Genomic DNA, 15,000 nt, shown 5'->3' with positions numbered 1-15,000 from the left:
GAAGAAAATTTGAAGGCAACAACAAAGCAGAGTGCGGTTAATGTTGCACTATTATAACAGGGAAACGATACGCAGAAATATCCACCCAGACTAACACGGGTACTTTTGGCCTTAGATAAAATATCTAACTGGGCATACCCGATTATCCATCGCAGCACAATAAGTGATTAGCATTGGACAAATCAATTAAGATCCTCCTTAATGCACATCGAGTGATAACAAGACTGGTCACTTGACCAGAACATAGGTGGGGCTAGGAAGCACCAAGCGAACCTGATCCAGGACTGGGACTATTTTGTACCGTAGTTGATACTTGATTATATGGATGATTGCTGTTGCACAAAACTGTATAAATGTTCTCCACGCTACTAAGTTTCTCAAAGAATGGAATTAAATCTAATAGTTCTGAGTCCGTCATGTCATCAAACCAGGATGTCACTGGAACCTAAAATCAAATTATCAATTAACATTTTTATGATCGGTATATTCTCAAGTTTATTTTTCAAAGTGTATAAATTATTATTATTCACCGCATTATCAGGATGAAAGATATAGCTGGCAGGGCTATTATCGACAATAATAATTTGTTGTAGATCTCTTCCCAGCTTATTTAAATCTTTAACATAATTTCCTCTATGAAAAACGCACGATTCTCTGAATAATCTTGCTCTAAATACTCCCCATCTGTCTAGTAGATCGGCTACAGGATCAGCATACTGCAAACAAAACACAGAAATACATTATGTATTTGTCTGGTAACATATTAAGAATAGGTTTAAATTTATATCATTTTAAATAAAGAAACCGATAACTACCTTAGCTAAACTTGCTGTGAACAATACACATTCGTATAGTTCTCCCATCCTCTGCAAAAATTCATCCACATAAGGCCTCTTTAAGACATACACTTGGTGTACTGTTCCATCAATTTCTACAGGAACAACAAAATCCGCATTGTTGATCGGTTTGAAAGAACTGTGCACAAGTGTCTCATCCAAATCGATCACCATGCATTTTTTATGCATATCCTGATGTCTGACAGGCGGCAAAAGATACCGTGGGGACCCAGTTCCTGGTGGCGGTGAACCCCGTCCATCTCCTTGTAGCGAACTTGTTTTGGAACTTTTTGAACTACTTCCTCGTCCTCTACCAAGACAACAAAGCAGAGAACGCAAGAGTCCACGCCCTCTTGGTTTCTTGCCACCTGTGGGACCGTTGCTGGCCGCTTCATTCTCGCGTGGCAATTGGGCTATATTTGATAAAAAAAAAAAAAAAAAAAAAAGAAAAAAAAAGAAAAAAAAGAAAAAAAAATAATAATAATGCCTTTATCCCACTAATAATACGAAGAGGTAAACTATTGTTGTTATGTTATAGTAACTCATTTGTTTGGAAATAACTTGTAATTAGAAGCATATACAAATGTAATATTGACAAAATGTGGAAATATTTTTTGGCCTAGAGAACATCAATATTTATAGAAAAAGCAAAAGGCCTTTGTCATAAAACGTAACATAATATAGGAACAGTGTTTTGGTATCATTTACGTTCCTAAGAATGTACGATATGAAAGTGTAAAGAAAATTTCATCTTCGTCAACGCACGCATAGTAGGACGAAGATAGCATTAGTGACACGAATGTTAGGAGGTTCGTAAATTAAAGCAGCGGCAAGGTAAGATATGGCACGGAAGAGAGAAACGAGTCGAGATTGAGGAGTAAAGGGGAGTGAAAGAAAAGAGGGGCAACTAGTAGAGAGAGAGAGAGAGAGAGAGAGAGAGAGAGAGAGAGAGAGAGAGAGAGAGAGAGAGAGAGAGACACGATTCGACTACGAGGCGAGGCCAGGCGAAAACGCGGGGCGAGATGTTGGAGGAGTAGAAACGAGAGAGAAAGAGAGAAAGAGAGAAAAAGAGAGAGAGAGAGAGAGAGAGAGAGAGAGAATGGAGAAGGAAGGCGAACCGTGAGAGACGAGTAATGGAGGAAACGTAGGAGGAGAAGAGGGGAAAGGAAAGGAGGGAGGGTGGAGAGAGGCAAGAGGACCGAGGCAAAGTTTAGGAGAGAGAAGGTGAGGAGAGGCGCGGTGCAGTCCCGTAACAGGTGCAGATTCCATCCAGCATCTGGAAGAAAAATGCAGAAAAAGGCGTAGGATTGGGAGCCGTTCGCGTTATGTTTACCTACCTTTCTCGTTATTAAACTGGCCTAGCTCGTCATCCCGCGACACTTGGGTGATAATGGACGATGCGTCCATTTAAACATTTGCTGGGAGTCCCTCCGTGTTGCTCGATCGTGAATTCCTTGGATGCGCGCGCGGGGGGATACCACCGACACACGCGCTCGCGCGCTCGCGCGCAAGCCTCGAAGGAGAGCGTACGCGCGCACGATGCACGCACACGCGCTAACTCGTTTGGCCGCTCGCGACACGGCAATTCCGTTCTCCTACTACCACCACCACTACCACCACCTCCACTACCACCACCACAACTACTACCGCCGCCGCCGCCGCCGCCAGTACCACCACTACCACTAAGACCACCACCAGCAGCAGCAGCAACACTGCTACCACCACTGCTATTATTATTACTATTACTATCACCACCACTACCGACGACGACGACGACGACGACGACGACGACGACGAAAAACCTCCTCCCCCTCCACCACAACCGACCCGTCACCGTCGTCGCCAGCACCTCCACTCCTTCTCTTTTGCCGTCGTCGCCGCCGCCGCCGCCGCCGCCGTCGCCGTCGCCGTCGCCGTCACCACCACCACCTCCACCGTCGTCGCAGACGCCGCCACCACCACCACCACTGCGGCCGCAGCCACTGCGAAGATCACCGCGGCACGGCGGACTTGGACGCATAGGCGCGGACGCACGCACACGCTGTGCTTCAATGGCACGCGGTGCTCCGCCGATCTCCCCCCCTTTTCTCGTTCACTCACTCTTTCTTCTCTCTTTCTTTCTTTTCCTCTTCTGCGATGTCTGTCTCTCTCTCTCTTTCTCTCTCTCTCTCTCTCTCTCCCTATCTATCTATCTATCTATCTATCTCTTTTTTCTTTCCTTCGTAACTCAAGACACACTTCTTGCACTTCTCCGTACGACGAAGAACTTTTAAAACTGTCTTTCCCTTCACCAACTCTTTCTCCTTTTCTTTCTTTTTTTATATCCCCCTCTTCTACACTTTTCTTTATAATAATAATAATAATAATAATAATAATAATAACCTCAATTCGTACACCGCCAAATTGACACCGATCTTCTATCGTGCCAAATACTCGTTAAAAATCTCTTTTGACGTTCCACCTTCATTTTCCAACATATATGTACGGAAGAGATACACTCGCGCCCATCATTTACCTTCTTACTACTCTACCATTACCACCACCACCACTACCACCACCACCACTACTACCACTACTATTATTATTGTAACGGAGAAAAAAACCGGGCACGCGCTCGCGCGCGCACTCCACTCTACAACGCGCCTTTTTTTTACGCGCCACACCTATCTCCCCAGTGACGATTCATTGCGATTCCATTCGCATATCTTTCTCTTTTTTTCTCTCTCTCTCCCTCTTCCCCCCTCTTTCTCTCTCTCTCTCTCTCTCTCTCTCTCTTTACCAACTATATTCTTCTCGCATATGTCCCAATAATGTCTTCGAGTCGTTAACAAAACAACGATCGAAGTTAAGAAGAACGAGCAATGCAAGCGGCTTACTTTGATCGTGACGTTAATAACAGTCTCTTTCATTCGAGCAAGTCGATCGAACGAATTTGTACGTCCAAATCGTACAAAAAAAAAAAAAAAAAAATAAGAGAGTGCAAACAGAGAAACTATGACGAACTATGGGGGGGACTTGGCACAGCTAACTCAACGTTCAATGTATCCACGAGAACTCGCGTATTCACCGTGTACCGTCGTATCTCCGCTTTCATCGTCCCTATCCTCTACACCTCTCCGCACCACCCTCACAGACTGTCTATCACTCTCTCTCTCTCTCTCTTACTCTTTTTCTCTTTATCTCACTCACGGTATTACGTTCCTTTGGCTTCGGTCTTACGAACCACAGATCGTCGCGCCTCCTTGCGACGTATAATACAAACGATAACCTTGATCGCAGGCTCATGTAGTGCAAACTCGAAAATCGAGAGCTATCACTGGAATTAGAATCGTAAAGTCAAGTCGACATCGTTATTCATACATACACATATATATATATATATATACATATATATATGAGAATGTTGCGTGATATATGGATATATGTATATATCTCATTCCGATCTCTTATGCGTGTTGCACGGCCTTCGCTTAAGTTGCGATCGTCCTTAGCAGTATTTTGAAATTTTCTCAAATACGACGTTCAATAACACCTTTGATTCACGTAGTTACACAATGGCGGTGCATTCATCTTATCTGAGAAAGAATGCACGTATTAATGCTTTTTAATATTTTCTTTTTTCTCTCTTCTTTTTTTTTTTTTCATTCGTACGTATTATTTTCGATATTTTTTGCATGTTTGGCAATGTCATTTTGTTATTAACTTTTTATAGATTAAATTATTTACCATCGAGTTTAGGTTAATTGAATTTCGATATTTTGAATCGGAAAAAAATATCTAGTCGGATCCGTTACGTTCGTTGAAATTTTGAAGAATTAAATTTTATTTTTATGTATAACAGAAAGATAAATATATATGTAATATTTTATAAAAATATATAAATAATATGAAATATCTGATATTTATTCTATTTAATCGGTTTTAAATAAGATCGAGTTATCGTAATGACGATTAATTTTTTTTATTGACGGCTTTTTTTTAATATTTAAATTCGTTATATGTATATAATATCGATCAAATTTTATTGAAAAAAAAATAAAAAAGAAAAAGAAAAAAAAAAAAAAGAAATTAATACAATCTATATACATTTACTATAGATTATCTTGAATTTTAAATATATTACATGTAAATGTAACATTTATTACAATGATCAAAATATATTATCAAATCTCTTGATAGTTATATCATTATCAATGTGATAAAATAAAAAACAAAAAAAAAATATAAGTTGTTTTCAGGTAAGACGTTTGAATTTAAATAAAAGAAAAATATTTTTTATTCCTTCCTTTCATGGATCTTTATATATATTACAAATATATGTAGAAAAACAGACATAAGAAATAAATTTCATCCAAGAGTTCATTTTATAATATTTTCGGCATATTTATTAAATCCTAATATATATACTTATATGTCCTTGTGAACACGTTGTAACATTGACTCTCATAACTTTCTTTTATACATATGAATAGTTCAGTTTTTTTCCTTTTTAATCAGTTTGCCATATAATAAAATCAATTTCATTGTATATACATCGCAGAAGAGCATAAATATTTATTTTTATTTATACACGTAATAAAGAAAAGTATAAAAAATTAATATTTATATTTGCGTGATCATTTAAAAAATTTCTCAATTAGTTTAGACTTAGAATAGAACGCGAAATGATCACTCAGATTCGGATCATTATAATTTCTGAAGTTAATTTATAATTAGGAGAAAATCCTTTCTTTTTTTCTTTCTTTCTCTTTTTTTTTTTTTTTTTTTTTTTTTTGTGGACGGATAAGCCCAACTTTAATTTTTCACTTATTTTTCATTATCCATGTTTTCCTCGTTACTTTTCCACAAAGCATACCAGCAATAAAAATAAGTCCAACAATGGTAAGTGCCATTATTACAAAGTATTTTTTTCGAGGAGATCGATTAAGAGATGAATACAGTTCTTCTATACTATTAGGAGCAATTAACTACGAATAAAATGAATTACATTAAAATGATTGATCATTAATAAAGAAAGTTATTCAATTCTAATCTAAATATATTAAGAAATAATAACATGATAATAATACCTTAGCAGCATTTCTGAACATTTCCATTCTTGTTGTCAACATTTTATAACAATCTGGTTCTAAAGATTTTCTCTTATCTTGTAAAACATTTTGCAGACACATGATATCTGAAAAATTGACAGTCTCTATTAACTATCACTGTCATAATTCTTCTGTTTTTCTCTTATCATTTTATCTTACTTACGTCTTCCTGCTCCTTGTGGAATATCACTGCAATATTTGCTAACATCTACCGCACAAGCTTTTTGTAATAGAGGGTCAACGTTGATATCTGCTCTCGTTTGTTCTATCAAATCTGCTACCTCCAATCTACATTCCTCTCTCATATCTTTATTTCCAGCATTGAATTCCATTTTCAAACATTCCTCTACAGTGCCAGGATCATTTTCATTGTTACATATTGTTTCGATCTAAACAAATATAATTTACAAATTTAATATTCGTAACTTTAAAAAAAAAAAAAAAAGAAAAAAAAAAGAAAAAAAAAAAAAGTAAATAAATACAATATGATTACCTCGTGTGCACACATTGTAGCTAATAATGGATTCAAATGATAATTTAGAGCAGCTTCTCTAAGTATAATGGTCATTTGTTGCTCACATTTTGGCACAAGTTTGGCTTCCCTAAATTTAATTTTTAAGCATTTTATAACTTTTCCTTCAAGTTCCTTATCAGTTGGTTCATGTATTAAAACCTATTTTACATTAAAAAAAAAAAAATAATACATATATACCTATACATTTTAAAAATAAGAATCCAATGTGTGTGTATATATATATATACACAAAATATATATATAAAATAAAAATATTTTACCCCTTTGCAATATCTGTCAATATCATAGGTACATGCACTTTGTAAAGCAGTGTTAAATCTGTAGTCAGTATTTTGTTCAATCATTCTTTTAATTACGATACTTTTACAATTATCATCGAAAGTAGGATCATTTTTATATCTTTTTAAACAATCAAGACTTCCGGATCGATTTACGTCATGGCAAAATTGTCTCAACATTGCACGGCAAGTATTTATTAATGCAAAATCGCTCGAACTATCTTGAAACTCTTGTTTTCTTACGTTAAATAATTTTTTATGACATGAATCAGACAATTTTGTTTTGTGTAAAGCTAAACACTCTAATACCTATATATAAAAGAATTATATTCATTTTATTCAATTGAAATATTATCATATATTTGATAAATATTTTAAATAGATATTTAAAAATCATGAATTTTACCTGTGAATTGCCTGGTTCCACTTTAAAACAATATTGTTTTATATCTTGTGCACACAATGCATGTAACGCAGGATCAAACTGTATATTTTCTCGCTGTTGATATAATTGAGCTTTCAATTGTTGTCTACATTCTTTTGGTATACGATGTTGAGTATTTCTCATTATGTCTCCTTGTACAATCGAGCTAAGACATTCTATAACTTCTGCTTTTGTTTTCGATCTACAACAATAATATTTATATTAATTATATTTGCATTATATATTAATAATTATTCTCAAGAATATGTTAATTACTTGGGACACCATCTTTTAACATAAGTTCTACAAGCTTCTTTAAACTTGTACGTAAATCGATAATTCTTCAATGATATTAATTGAAAATGTTCTACGGCTGCTTTACATTTATAATCGGATCGAACATCTAACTCATTTTTATGTTCTATTAAACATTCCATCATATCACCTTCGTCTTTACCATATTTAAGCACTTCCTAAAAAATTTTAATTATGATATACATATATATAAATATATATATATATATGTACTTGATACCAATTAAATATGCTATAACGTTTAATATCACTTACTAATATTTTGGTATTCAAAATGCATCTTTAGTCCATATAAAAAAAAAAAATTTGTGTATACCTCACAATGATGTTCCATAACGTGTTGACATGCCGACGAAATTATTGGATTCAATTCAATACGTTCAGCTTGTACTTCTGTAAAATTTCCAACTGCCAATTTGCATATTTTAGTTAAACTGTAATATAAATATATTTTTTTTCCTTTTATTAATAACCAATAACCAATAGAAGCGCACAATGACTTTAAGAAATATCATTTGATATGATACAATACCTATCCAAATTATCTTGAAGACATAGAATCTCCTCTCCTTTTGCAGTTTTATCATAACAAAATGATGCCAAATCACTTAAACATACTTCTTCAATTTCAGGTTGCAAATCTACGTTTACCGCCCTTTGTCTCATGACTCTTCTTATTTCCTCTAAACATTCACCCTTTAACTATAAAATGAGAAAATTTTAAATACAAATAACAAAAAAAAAATATATATATATATATATATATATATATATATATATTTAAATAAATAGAAACGATTAAATCACATTCCTACCGTCAAATTTTTTTGATAGGCATGTCTGTATAAACATGGTAATACAAGAGGACCTCTTTCTGGATCCATTTGTGTTCCATCGTTTGCCCATGCATTTGCCGCATGACATAAACGTATAGCATCATATTTACATGCTTTATACAATTGAGGATCCAATTTGTAATCTCTAGCTACGAAATATTGTATTTGAATTAAAGCCGTTTCACAGGCTTCTGTCATTTTAGGAGTACCAATTTGATCTGTCAAACAAGATATAACTCTGGCATCTCCGCCACGTACCTGATAAATAAAAAGATTTACAATTAAAATATATCATCAAAGTTATTTAAAATAATGATTGTATATATCATATCATCAGGTATCATACATCTTTGCAAGCTTGATTGACAAGAAGCTGACATTCTTCTCTCAAAATTGGATCTATTCTCCAATCTTCTCCGACATCTGCCCCTTTAATTAATTGTTCTAACTATACAAATAAAGATGATATATAATAATATAAAAGGATATTATTATAATATTATAATATTATCAGTTATACATTTACCGCTCTCTGACATTTGTTAGAAACTTTAGACTTCTTCTTTCGGGTTCTGGTATGTTCCATTAAACAATGAATCGTGACACCACCAACTTCAAGGCTATTGCAAAACATTGTAATATCATTTGCACAACCATCAACTATTTCAGGAGATAATCTATAATCTTCCATTAATAATTTTCTATGATCAAACATTTCTGCTTGACAAGAGCTTTCAATTTTGGAACCATTTTTCATAGCCGATTCCAGACAAAGCAATATTTGTGCAAGTCTTATTTCTTTATCTTCTGATACCCCTTTTTTACAACGATTCGTTTTAATATCTTCCTTACATGCTTTAACGAAACCTTTGCTGACCTTATAATCAGAGGCAATAAGTTTTTCCCTTCTTATAAGTTGATTTTGACACTGAGTTGTCATGGAATGTTCCATTTTATGTTGCATTAAACATTTATATACTTGACCACTTCCTGGCCTAATACTTGGACAAAATTTGATATGATCATGTATACAGGCTAAATAAAGTTGACGATCCAATTTAATATTATCAGCTTGTATTTCGGAAACACGGAGTATGCGTCGTTTACATTTAACCTGTAACTGTTCGATATGTTCTTGTAAACAGGCTAAAATTTGTCCTTGCGATATGTCTCTATACTGTTGTATTCTGCCACATTTAAACGTTTTAATATCTTCTTCGCAATCGGAAAAAAATGGTGTAATTATTCTGAAATCACTAAATGCTATCCATTCTAATCGTTGTATGTAAGCGATACATTGCGGATTTTTTACGCTCTCTCTTTTTTCCACTAAGCAAGACAAATAAGCTCCCTGTACATTTCCTTCGGGAGAACATTCTAAATTATCCAGCTCATTGTGATCGCATGCCTTTTTAGCCAATCTATATACATTTTGATTGTTTGTAATGTTCTTTACGTAATCCCAAATTGCTTGTTGACAATCGGTATCGATGATGGACATTTCGTTTGGCTATAAAAATAAAATATAAATAACGAAGATAAAGAATAATATAATATTTGATAATCCATTATGATTTACCTTCAATGTTTGAATGCATTCCAATAGCACTAATTCGTCATTTTTGTCTACGTCCTCGCAGAGCTCCTTTAAATTCATTTGACACTTTGGTAACATAAAGCTTAACAAATTATTCTCTCGTTTATGTATAGGATTTCTTTTGATCCTATGCAAACTGTCACCAGAAGGTTTGCTAAAAACCCAACTAATTTGTGGGCTAATTTCATTTTCGTTCGTAGATGAATTTTCGGAATAAACATTCGACGTAAATGCAATAGAAGTGAATAATAAAAGTTGTAGAAAAATCGTAAATAAAATACTACTAAAATATTCCGTGCGTTCCATTCTATGTAATGAAGTCTTCGAGCGTTAGCGCTTGCACTCAAATTATATTTCTTGCAGTACACATTACAACGCAATCACTTTTTCACGGGAGACGTTGAAGCTTTTTCTTCCTTCCCTCTCTCTCTCTCTCTCTCTCTCTCTCTCTCTCTCTCTCTCTCTCTCTCTTAACCGTCATATAAAATCAACGTCATGAGTATTTAACTGAACTTTGCGCGTGAGTATATTACTATAAGATATTTTCCAACGCGACGATGAGGACAACGAGGACAACGACGACGAGGACGACAACGACAACGACAACGCTTACAATTCGAGATTCCATCGACATGCGATGACGCGCGAAGGACGTTAACGACGATTGGTCATCGTCCTTGACTATATTATATTCAATCGAAGCGCGTAATTTAAATAAAAAGTACAAAAAATGTGGATGATTAACGTTCGAGAAGAATTCGAGATAATAAAATCCCTACGATATATTATGGAAATATTAATCGAAGGCGTTAGATAGTGAACGTAGATATTATCAAAGGAAAAAAAGGAAAAAAAGAAGAAAAGAAAAAAAAAAAAAAGAAAAAAGGAGGGCCGGTGGGGGAAAGAAAAAAGTAAATAAAACTTATTTCGATGATTAAATAAAATTAATAATAATAACAATAATAATAATAATAATAATACGAAATGTTTACGATTAAAAAAAGATAGAACGATAAAAGATGAAATCAAATTATGACGCATTTCCGAAGTTTACCGAAGAGATACGAAGATCGGTAAACGATTGTCGTAATACGTTGGACGACAAAGGCAACCAAGCAATCAACCAACCAACCAACCAACCAACCAACCAACCAATCTAAACCAACCAACCAGCTAAAGGATATTAAAAGCGACGAACGTATGTATGACGTAACGTTGGTAGCACTGCGTAATCGCATGCTCTGTGATAGTATATATATATATATATGTGTGTGTGTGTGTATGTGTGTGTGTATGTATCTTAGCCCCGTCGTCTGCATTAAAGGGGGCAAGTGACAGCTCTGGGAGCTACATATATCGTTGACACTCGTGGGTGCGTAAAACGACGGCGTCGGCCTCGGGGAAAAGAGAGGAGGAGGAGGAGGAGGAGGAAGAGGAGGAGTCGCATCGTATGAGAAGAGTTTTGCGAGTACAGTAAGATCACATAAAGGATTATTCATCGTTCTGAAGGGTGGGAGGGAGGACGTTCGTCGAGAGAAAAAGGGTGCAATTGAGAAAAGAGGAAGGGACATAACGAGAGAGAGAGAGACACACACACACACACAGAGAGAACGAGTGAGAGAAAGAGAGAGAGCGTGAGCGAGAGTGAGTGTGAGAGAGAGAGAGAGAGAACGAGAGAGAGAGAGAGAGAGGGGGGGGGAGGGAAAAGGAAATAACGCCGATAAAGTGTATAAAATCTTGTACGTAGTGTTGCGTTCGTAAAGAGAAGAACTTGTTGTTAATACGAAGAAAAGGACGCGAACGAAAAGGAAGAAGAAAAAGATACGGGATGATGATCGGTGACGGCGATTTGTAAACGATGTAAGAACTTAAATGAATCTTTCGGTGTTAAACGATAATCTTTCTCATAGATAGATAGATAGATAAAGAGAGAGAGAGAGAGAGAGAGAGAGAGAGAGGGAGAGAGAGAGAAAAGATTCCTCGTAAACGGAAACGCATCGAACGTTTTCATATTCCGAGCGGTGCTTCGGTTCGACGACGACGACGATCTAGATTACGACGACAACGACGACGACGACGACGACGACGACGACGACGACGATAACGACGATAACGACACAACAACGACAAAAATACTTATATCCCATTTATATAGGTAGATACGTACATATATACCTACGTACGTATGTATTTATGTATGTACAACGATCGACGAGAAGGTGGACGATGATGCTGTCGGAGAAATGTTCTACGGCTGTTGCGTATCGATCGGTATCGTCCCTTCGAAACGACGACGATCAACTCCGTCGTCCCTTCTTATTCGTACAAACGAGAACGAGAACGAAAACGTCGTGTTTTTTTTAAACGACGATATACTCTACAAAGTAAAAAAAGAAAAAGAAAAGAAAAGATAAAAAAAAAAAAAAGACTGGAATTGACCGAGTGAATGAAGAAAGAACGAGAGAGAGAGAGAGAGAGAGAGAGAGAGTGTGTGTGTGTGTGTGTATGTGAGTGTCAGAGAAAGAAAGAGAGGGATCAGAACCCGTATGGTGTTACTATATAAACATAACATTTGTGTGTCTCTCGTTCTTCTTCTATCGTCTCTCGTGTCGCTTTCTAACTTAGTCAGGTAATCACGATTATATCACGATAAATTAATATCACATTTTTTTCTTCGTTTCTTTTTTCATTAAAAATGATCGACCAACGAGAAAGATGAGAGTGTGAATATAAAAGAAAAAAAAGAAAGAAAGAAAAAAAAAAAACATCGATCAAACGCACTCGAGTCTTCTTTTTTTTTTTTTTTTTCGTTTGTATCTTTTATTTTTTATCTTTACATCTCCGTCATTTTTTTTCCTTCTTTTCTCTCTCTCTCTCTCTCTCTCTCTCTCTCTCTCTCCTACACGAAAGCGTGGTTCACTCAAATCCTCAATCAAATCCTCAATCAAATCCATAGAGAAAGCTGTGACTCTTTTTCCCTACCTATCTATCTACCTAACTACCTAGCTACATATTTACTTACCTATCTATTTCCCTCCCCCCCACTCTGATCTCTCATCCAGCCCGCCAAAGGTTTTCATCGTCTGTCATGATGTTCGTGAATACCGGTTGCAATCGTACTTAACCTTTTTCTTTTTCACTCTCTCTCTCTCTCTTTCTTTCTGTCTCTCTTTTTCTCTCTCTCTTTCTCTCTCTGTCTCTTTTTCTCTCTCTTCTCTTTTCTTCTCTTTTCTTCTCTTACAAGATCCAGTAAATAAAACGAAACCTAATTATTTATTTGCTTTTTCCCAACGTTAATATCGTTCTCATTATTTACACATTTCTTTATTTTTTATTCTACTTTTTTTGTTTTTTTCTTTTTCGACTTTTCAACGAATCACATATCGTTTTCTCGACGATATTACAAAGTGGAAAGAAGTAGTGGAAAAGGGATTTCGAGGAAAACGAACGACGACGGACAATATTTGTATATCTCTTATATCTGATTGGACGACGTCTTTTTTTTCTTTTTTTTTTCTTTTTTTTTTTTTTTAACGTGCCTCTAACGGGTGATAGAATCGGGAGGGAGTGAAAAGAAAAAAAAGAATAATCGACGCGTAGTATATAACGTTTAATACGCGGGGCGCATTGATACGCTCGCTTCTTTAAGTATTAATGCGCGTTTCGCGCGTATTTAAGCAGCAGCGAATAGAACGAGAAAGAGATAGATAGATAGATAGATAGATAGACAGACAGACAGACAGACAGACAGACAGACAAACAGACGGACCGACGGACCGATAAACAGACAGACCGATAAACAGCAGATAGATAGATAGATAGGTAGGTAGATAGACATAGTGTGTACACAACAAAGTATATGTATATATATATATAAAAATATATATATATATATAGGAGTGCGTAAAAAGCTTTTGTAGTATAAAGGGAAAAGGACGATAAAAAGAGAGAGAGAGAGAGAGAGAGTATGTGTTGTGCGTTTGTAAAAGGTACGTTCGGTAAATGCACATGCACAAAGGACATAGCACACACAAATGCATATATACATACATGAACACGCATATATACAGCATACATAGAAACTGGGAAAAAGCTCGAACGATCGGTGACGCGTTTATATTGATGAAAAGCCGAAGGGCGTAAGAGGAATGTATATATGCGCGTTGTTAAATTCTCTACACTTACGAGAATACATCTGTTTATATACTACGTTATTTATATATATATATACACACATATATATATATATATATATATAGGCTTTGCGTTGACCTATCCAATCATCCCCGAATTGGTCTTTGAGAGAATGATCACCCATTTTTTTTTCCCTTTTTCTCCCTCTCTCTTTTTCTTTTCTTTCTTTTCTTTTTTCATTCTTTCTTTCTTCTTTTCATTTTTCCCGATAGCTCCCACTATTTATTTTTATTTTCTCTTGCCGTTTCGCACAAAGGGAATGACGATAATTAAATACGATAATAAAAGTTTCATTTATAATAGAAATCCATCGAATTTAATTCATTACGAATGACGTAGTGAATATCATAAGTAAAATGTCGTTATCATTTTTATTGTTGTTCTAATAATAATAGTAATATTAGTGAATAGTCATTTCAAGGATTTTTGATAATAGAAGAGTAATTAAAATAAGAGGATAAAAATATTTATGATGGTAAATAAATTAAGAAAAGGAGTGAAATTAGCGAATTAGATGGAGATCGAAAAAAGGGTCAACCAAGTGAAAACAATTAAATTGTTGAAATATAATGCGGTGCGCGTTGAAGGACGTGTTTTAAAGATTTAACAAAAAAAAAAAAAAAAAAAAAAAAAGATAAAAAAAGAAGAAAAAGAAGAAAAAGAAAAAAAAGAGAAAGAAAGAAAGAAAGGAAGGAAGGAAGGAAGGAAGGAAGGAAGAACAACGAAGGATAAAAGAAAAGAAAAGGGAAGAAAATTTAATATCTAAAGTGTTAAATAGAGAAAGTGGAACGGGACAAAAGTGGGGAGACAAAAGAGGATTCGGCATGTTCTTTGCCGGTGTCAAAAGTTGGCTCGAAACATTGGGCGGGGTGGTGGTGGAGGAGGAAAAGGAGGA

At 35.3% G+C, this 15,000-nt stretch overlaps 2 protein-coding genes across 3 annotated transcripts in view; both read right to left on the bottom strand.

The window, feature by feature from the left end:
* Nucleotides 1-4,048, bottom strand: part of LOC124948567 (carboxy-terminal domain RNA polymerase II polypeptide A small phosphatase 1) — a 6,025-nt gene extending 1,977 nt beyond the window's left edge. The window contains exons 1-4 of the mRNA XM_047492358.1: nucleotides 2,174-4,048; nucleotides 816-1,249; nucleotides 531-716; nucleotides 1-445 (exon numbers count right to left, since the gene is read on the bottom strand). The exon at nucleotides 1-445 is cut by the window's left edge and continues 1,977 nt beyond it. Of these exons, the coding sequence (XP_047348314.1) occupies nucleotides 254-445; nucleotides 531-716; nucleotides 816-1,249; nucleotides 2,174-2,243 (882 nt within the window). The 5' untranslated portion in view covers nucleotides 2,244-4,048 and the 3' untranslated portion in view covers nucleotides 1-253. The remainder of the gene's footprint in view (nucleotides 446-530; nucleotides 717-815; nucleotides 1,250-2,173) is intronic.
* Nucleotides 4,049-5,366: 1,318 nt separating this feature from the next.
* LOC124948769 (Golgi apparatus protein 1) lies at nucleotides 5,367-10,565 on the bottom strand. 2 transcript variants are annotated; one of them, XM_047492915.1, is made up of 13 exons: nucleotides 9,894-10,565; nucleotides 8,835-9,824; nucleotides 8,661-8,762; nucleotides 8,294-8,572; nucleotides 8,011-8,180; nucleotides 7,795-7,912; nucleotides 7,440-7,636; nucleotides 7,146-7,365; nucleotides 6,722-7,048; nucleotides 6,420-6,599; nucleotides 6,090-6,315; nucleotides 5,906-6,012; nucleotides 5,367-5,803 (listed from the first exon to the last, which is right to left on the bottom strand). In XM_047492915.1, exons 1-13 carry the CDS (start codon nucleotides 10,215-10,217, stop codon nucleotides 5,639-5,641), a joined length of 3,405 nt encoding a protein of 1,134 aa, XP_047348871.1. In that variant the 5' UTR covers nucleotides 10,218-10,565; the 3' UTR covers nucleotides 5,367-5,638. The 2 variants fall into 2 exon arrangements, with proteins under 2 accessions (XP_047348871.1, XP_047348872.1); XM_047492916.1 differs by having other exon boundaries at nucleotides 8,841-9,824; nucleotides 9,894-10,564.
* Nucleotides 10,566-15,000: the final 4,435 nt, after the last annotated feature.

The sequence above is a fragment of the Vespa velutina genome, chromosome 4, assembly GCF_912470025.1.
Source record: "Vespa velutina chromosome 4, iVesVel2.1, whole genome shotgun sequence".
NCBI lineage: Eukaryota > Metazoa > Arthropoda > Insecta > Hymenoptera > Vespidae > Vespa > Vespa velutina.
The sequence above is the reverse complement of the archived record's forward strand: the minus strand, read 5'-3'. Positions and strand labels throughout refer to the sequence as shown.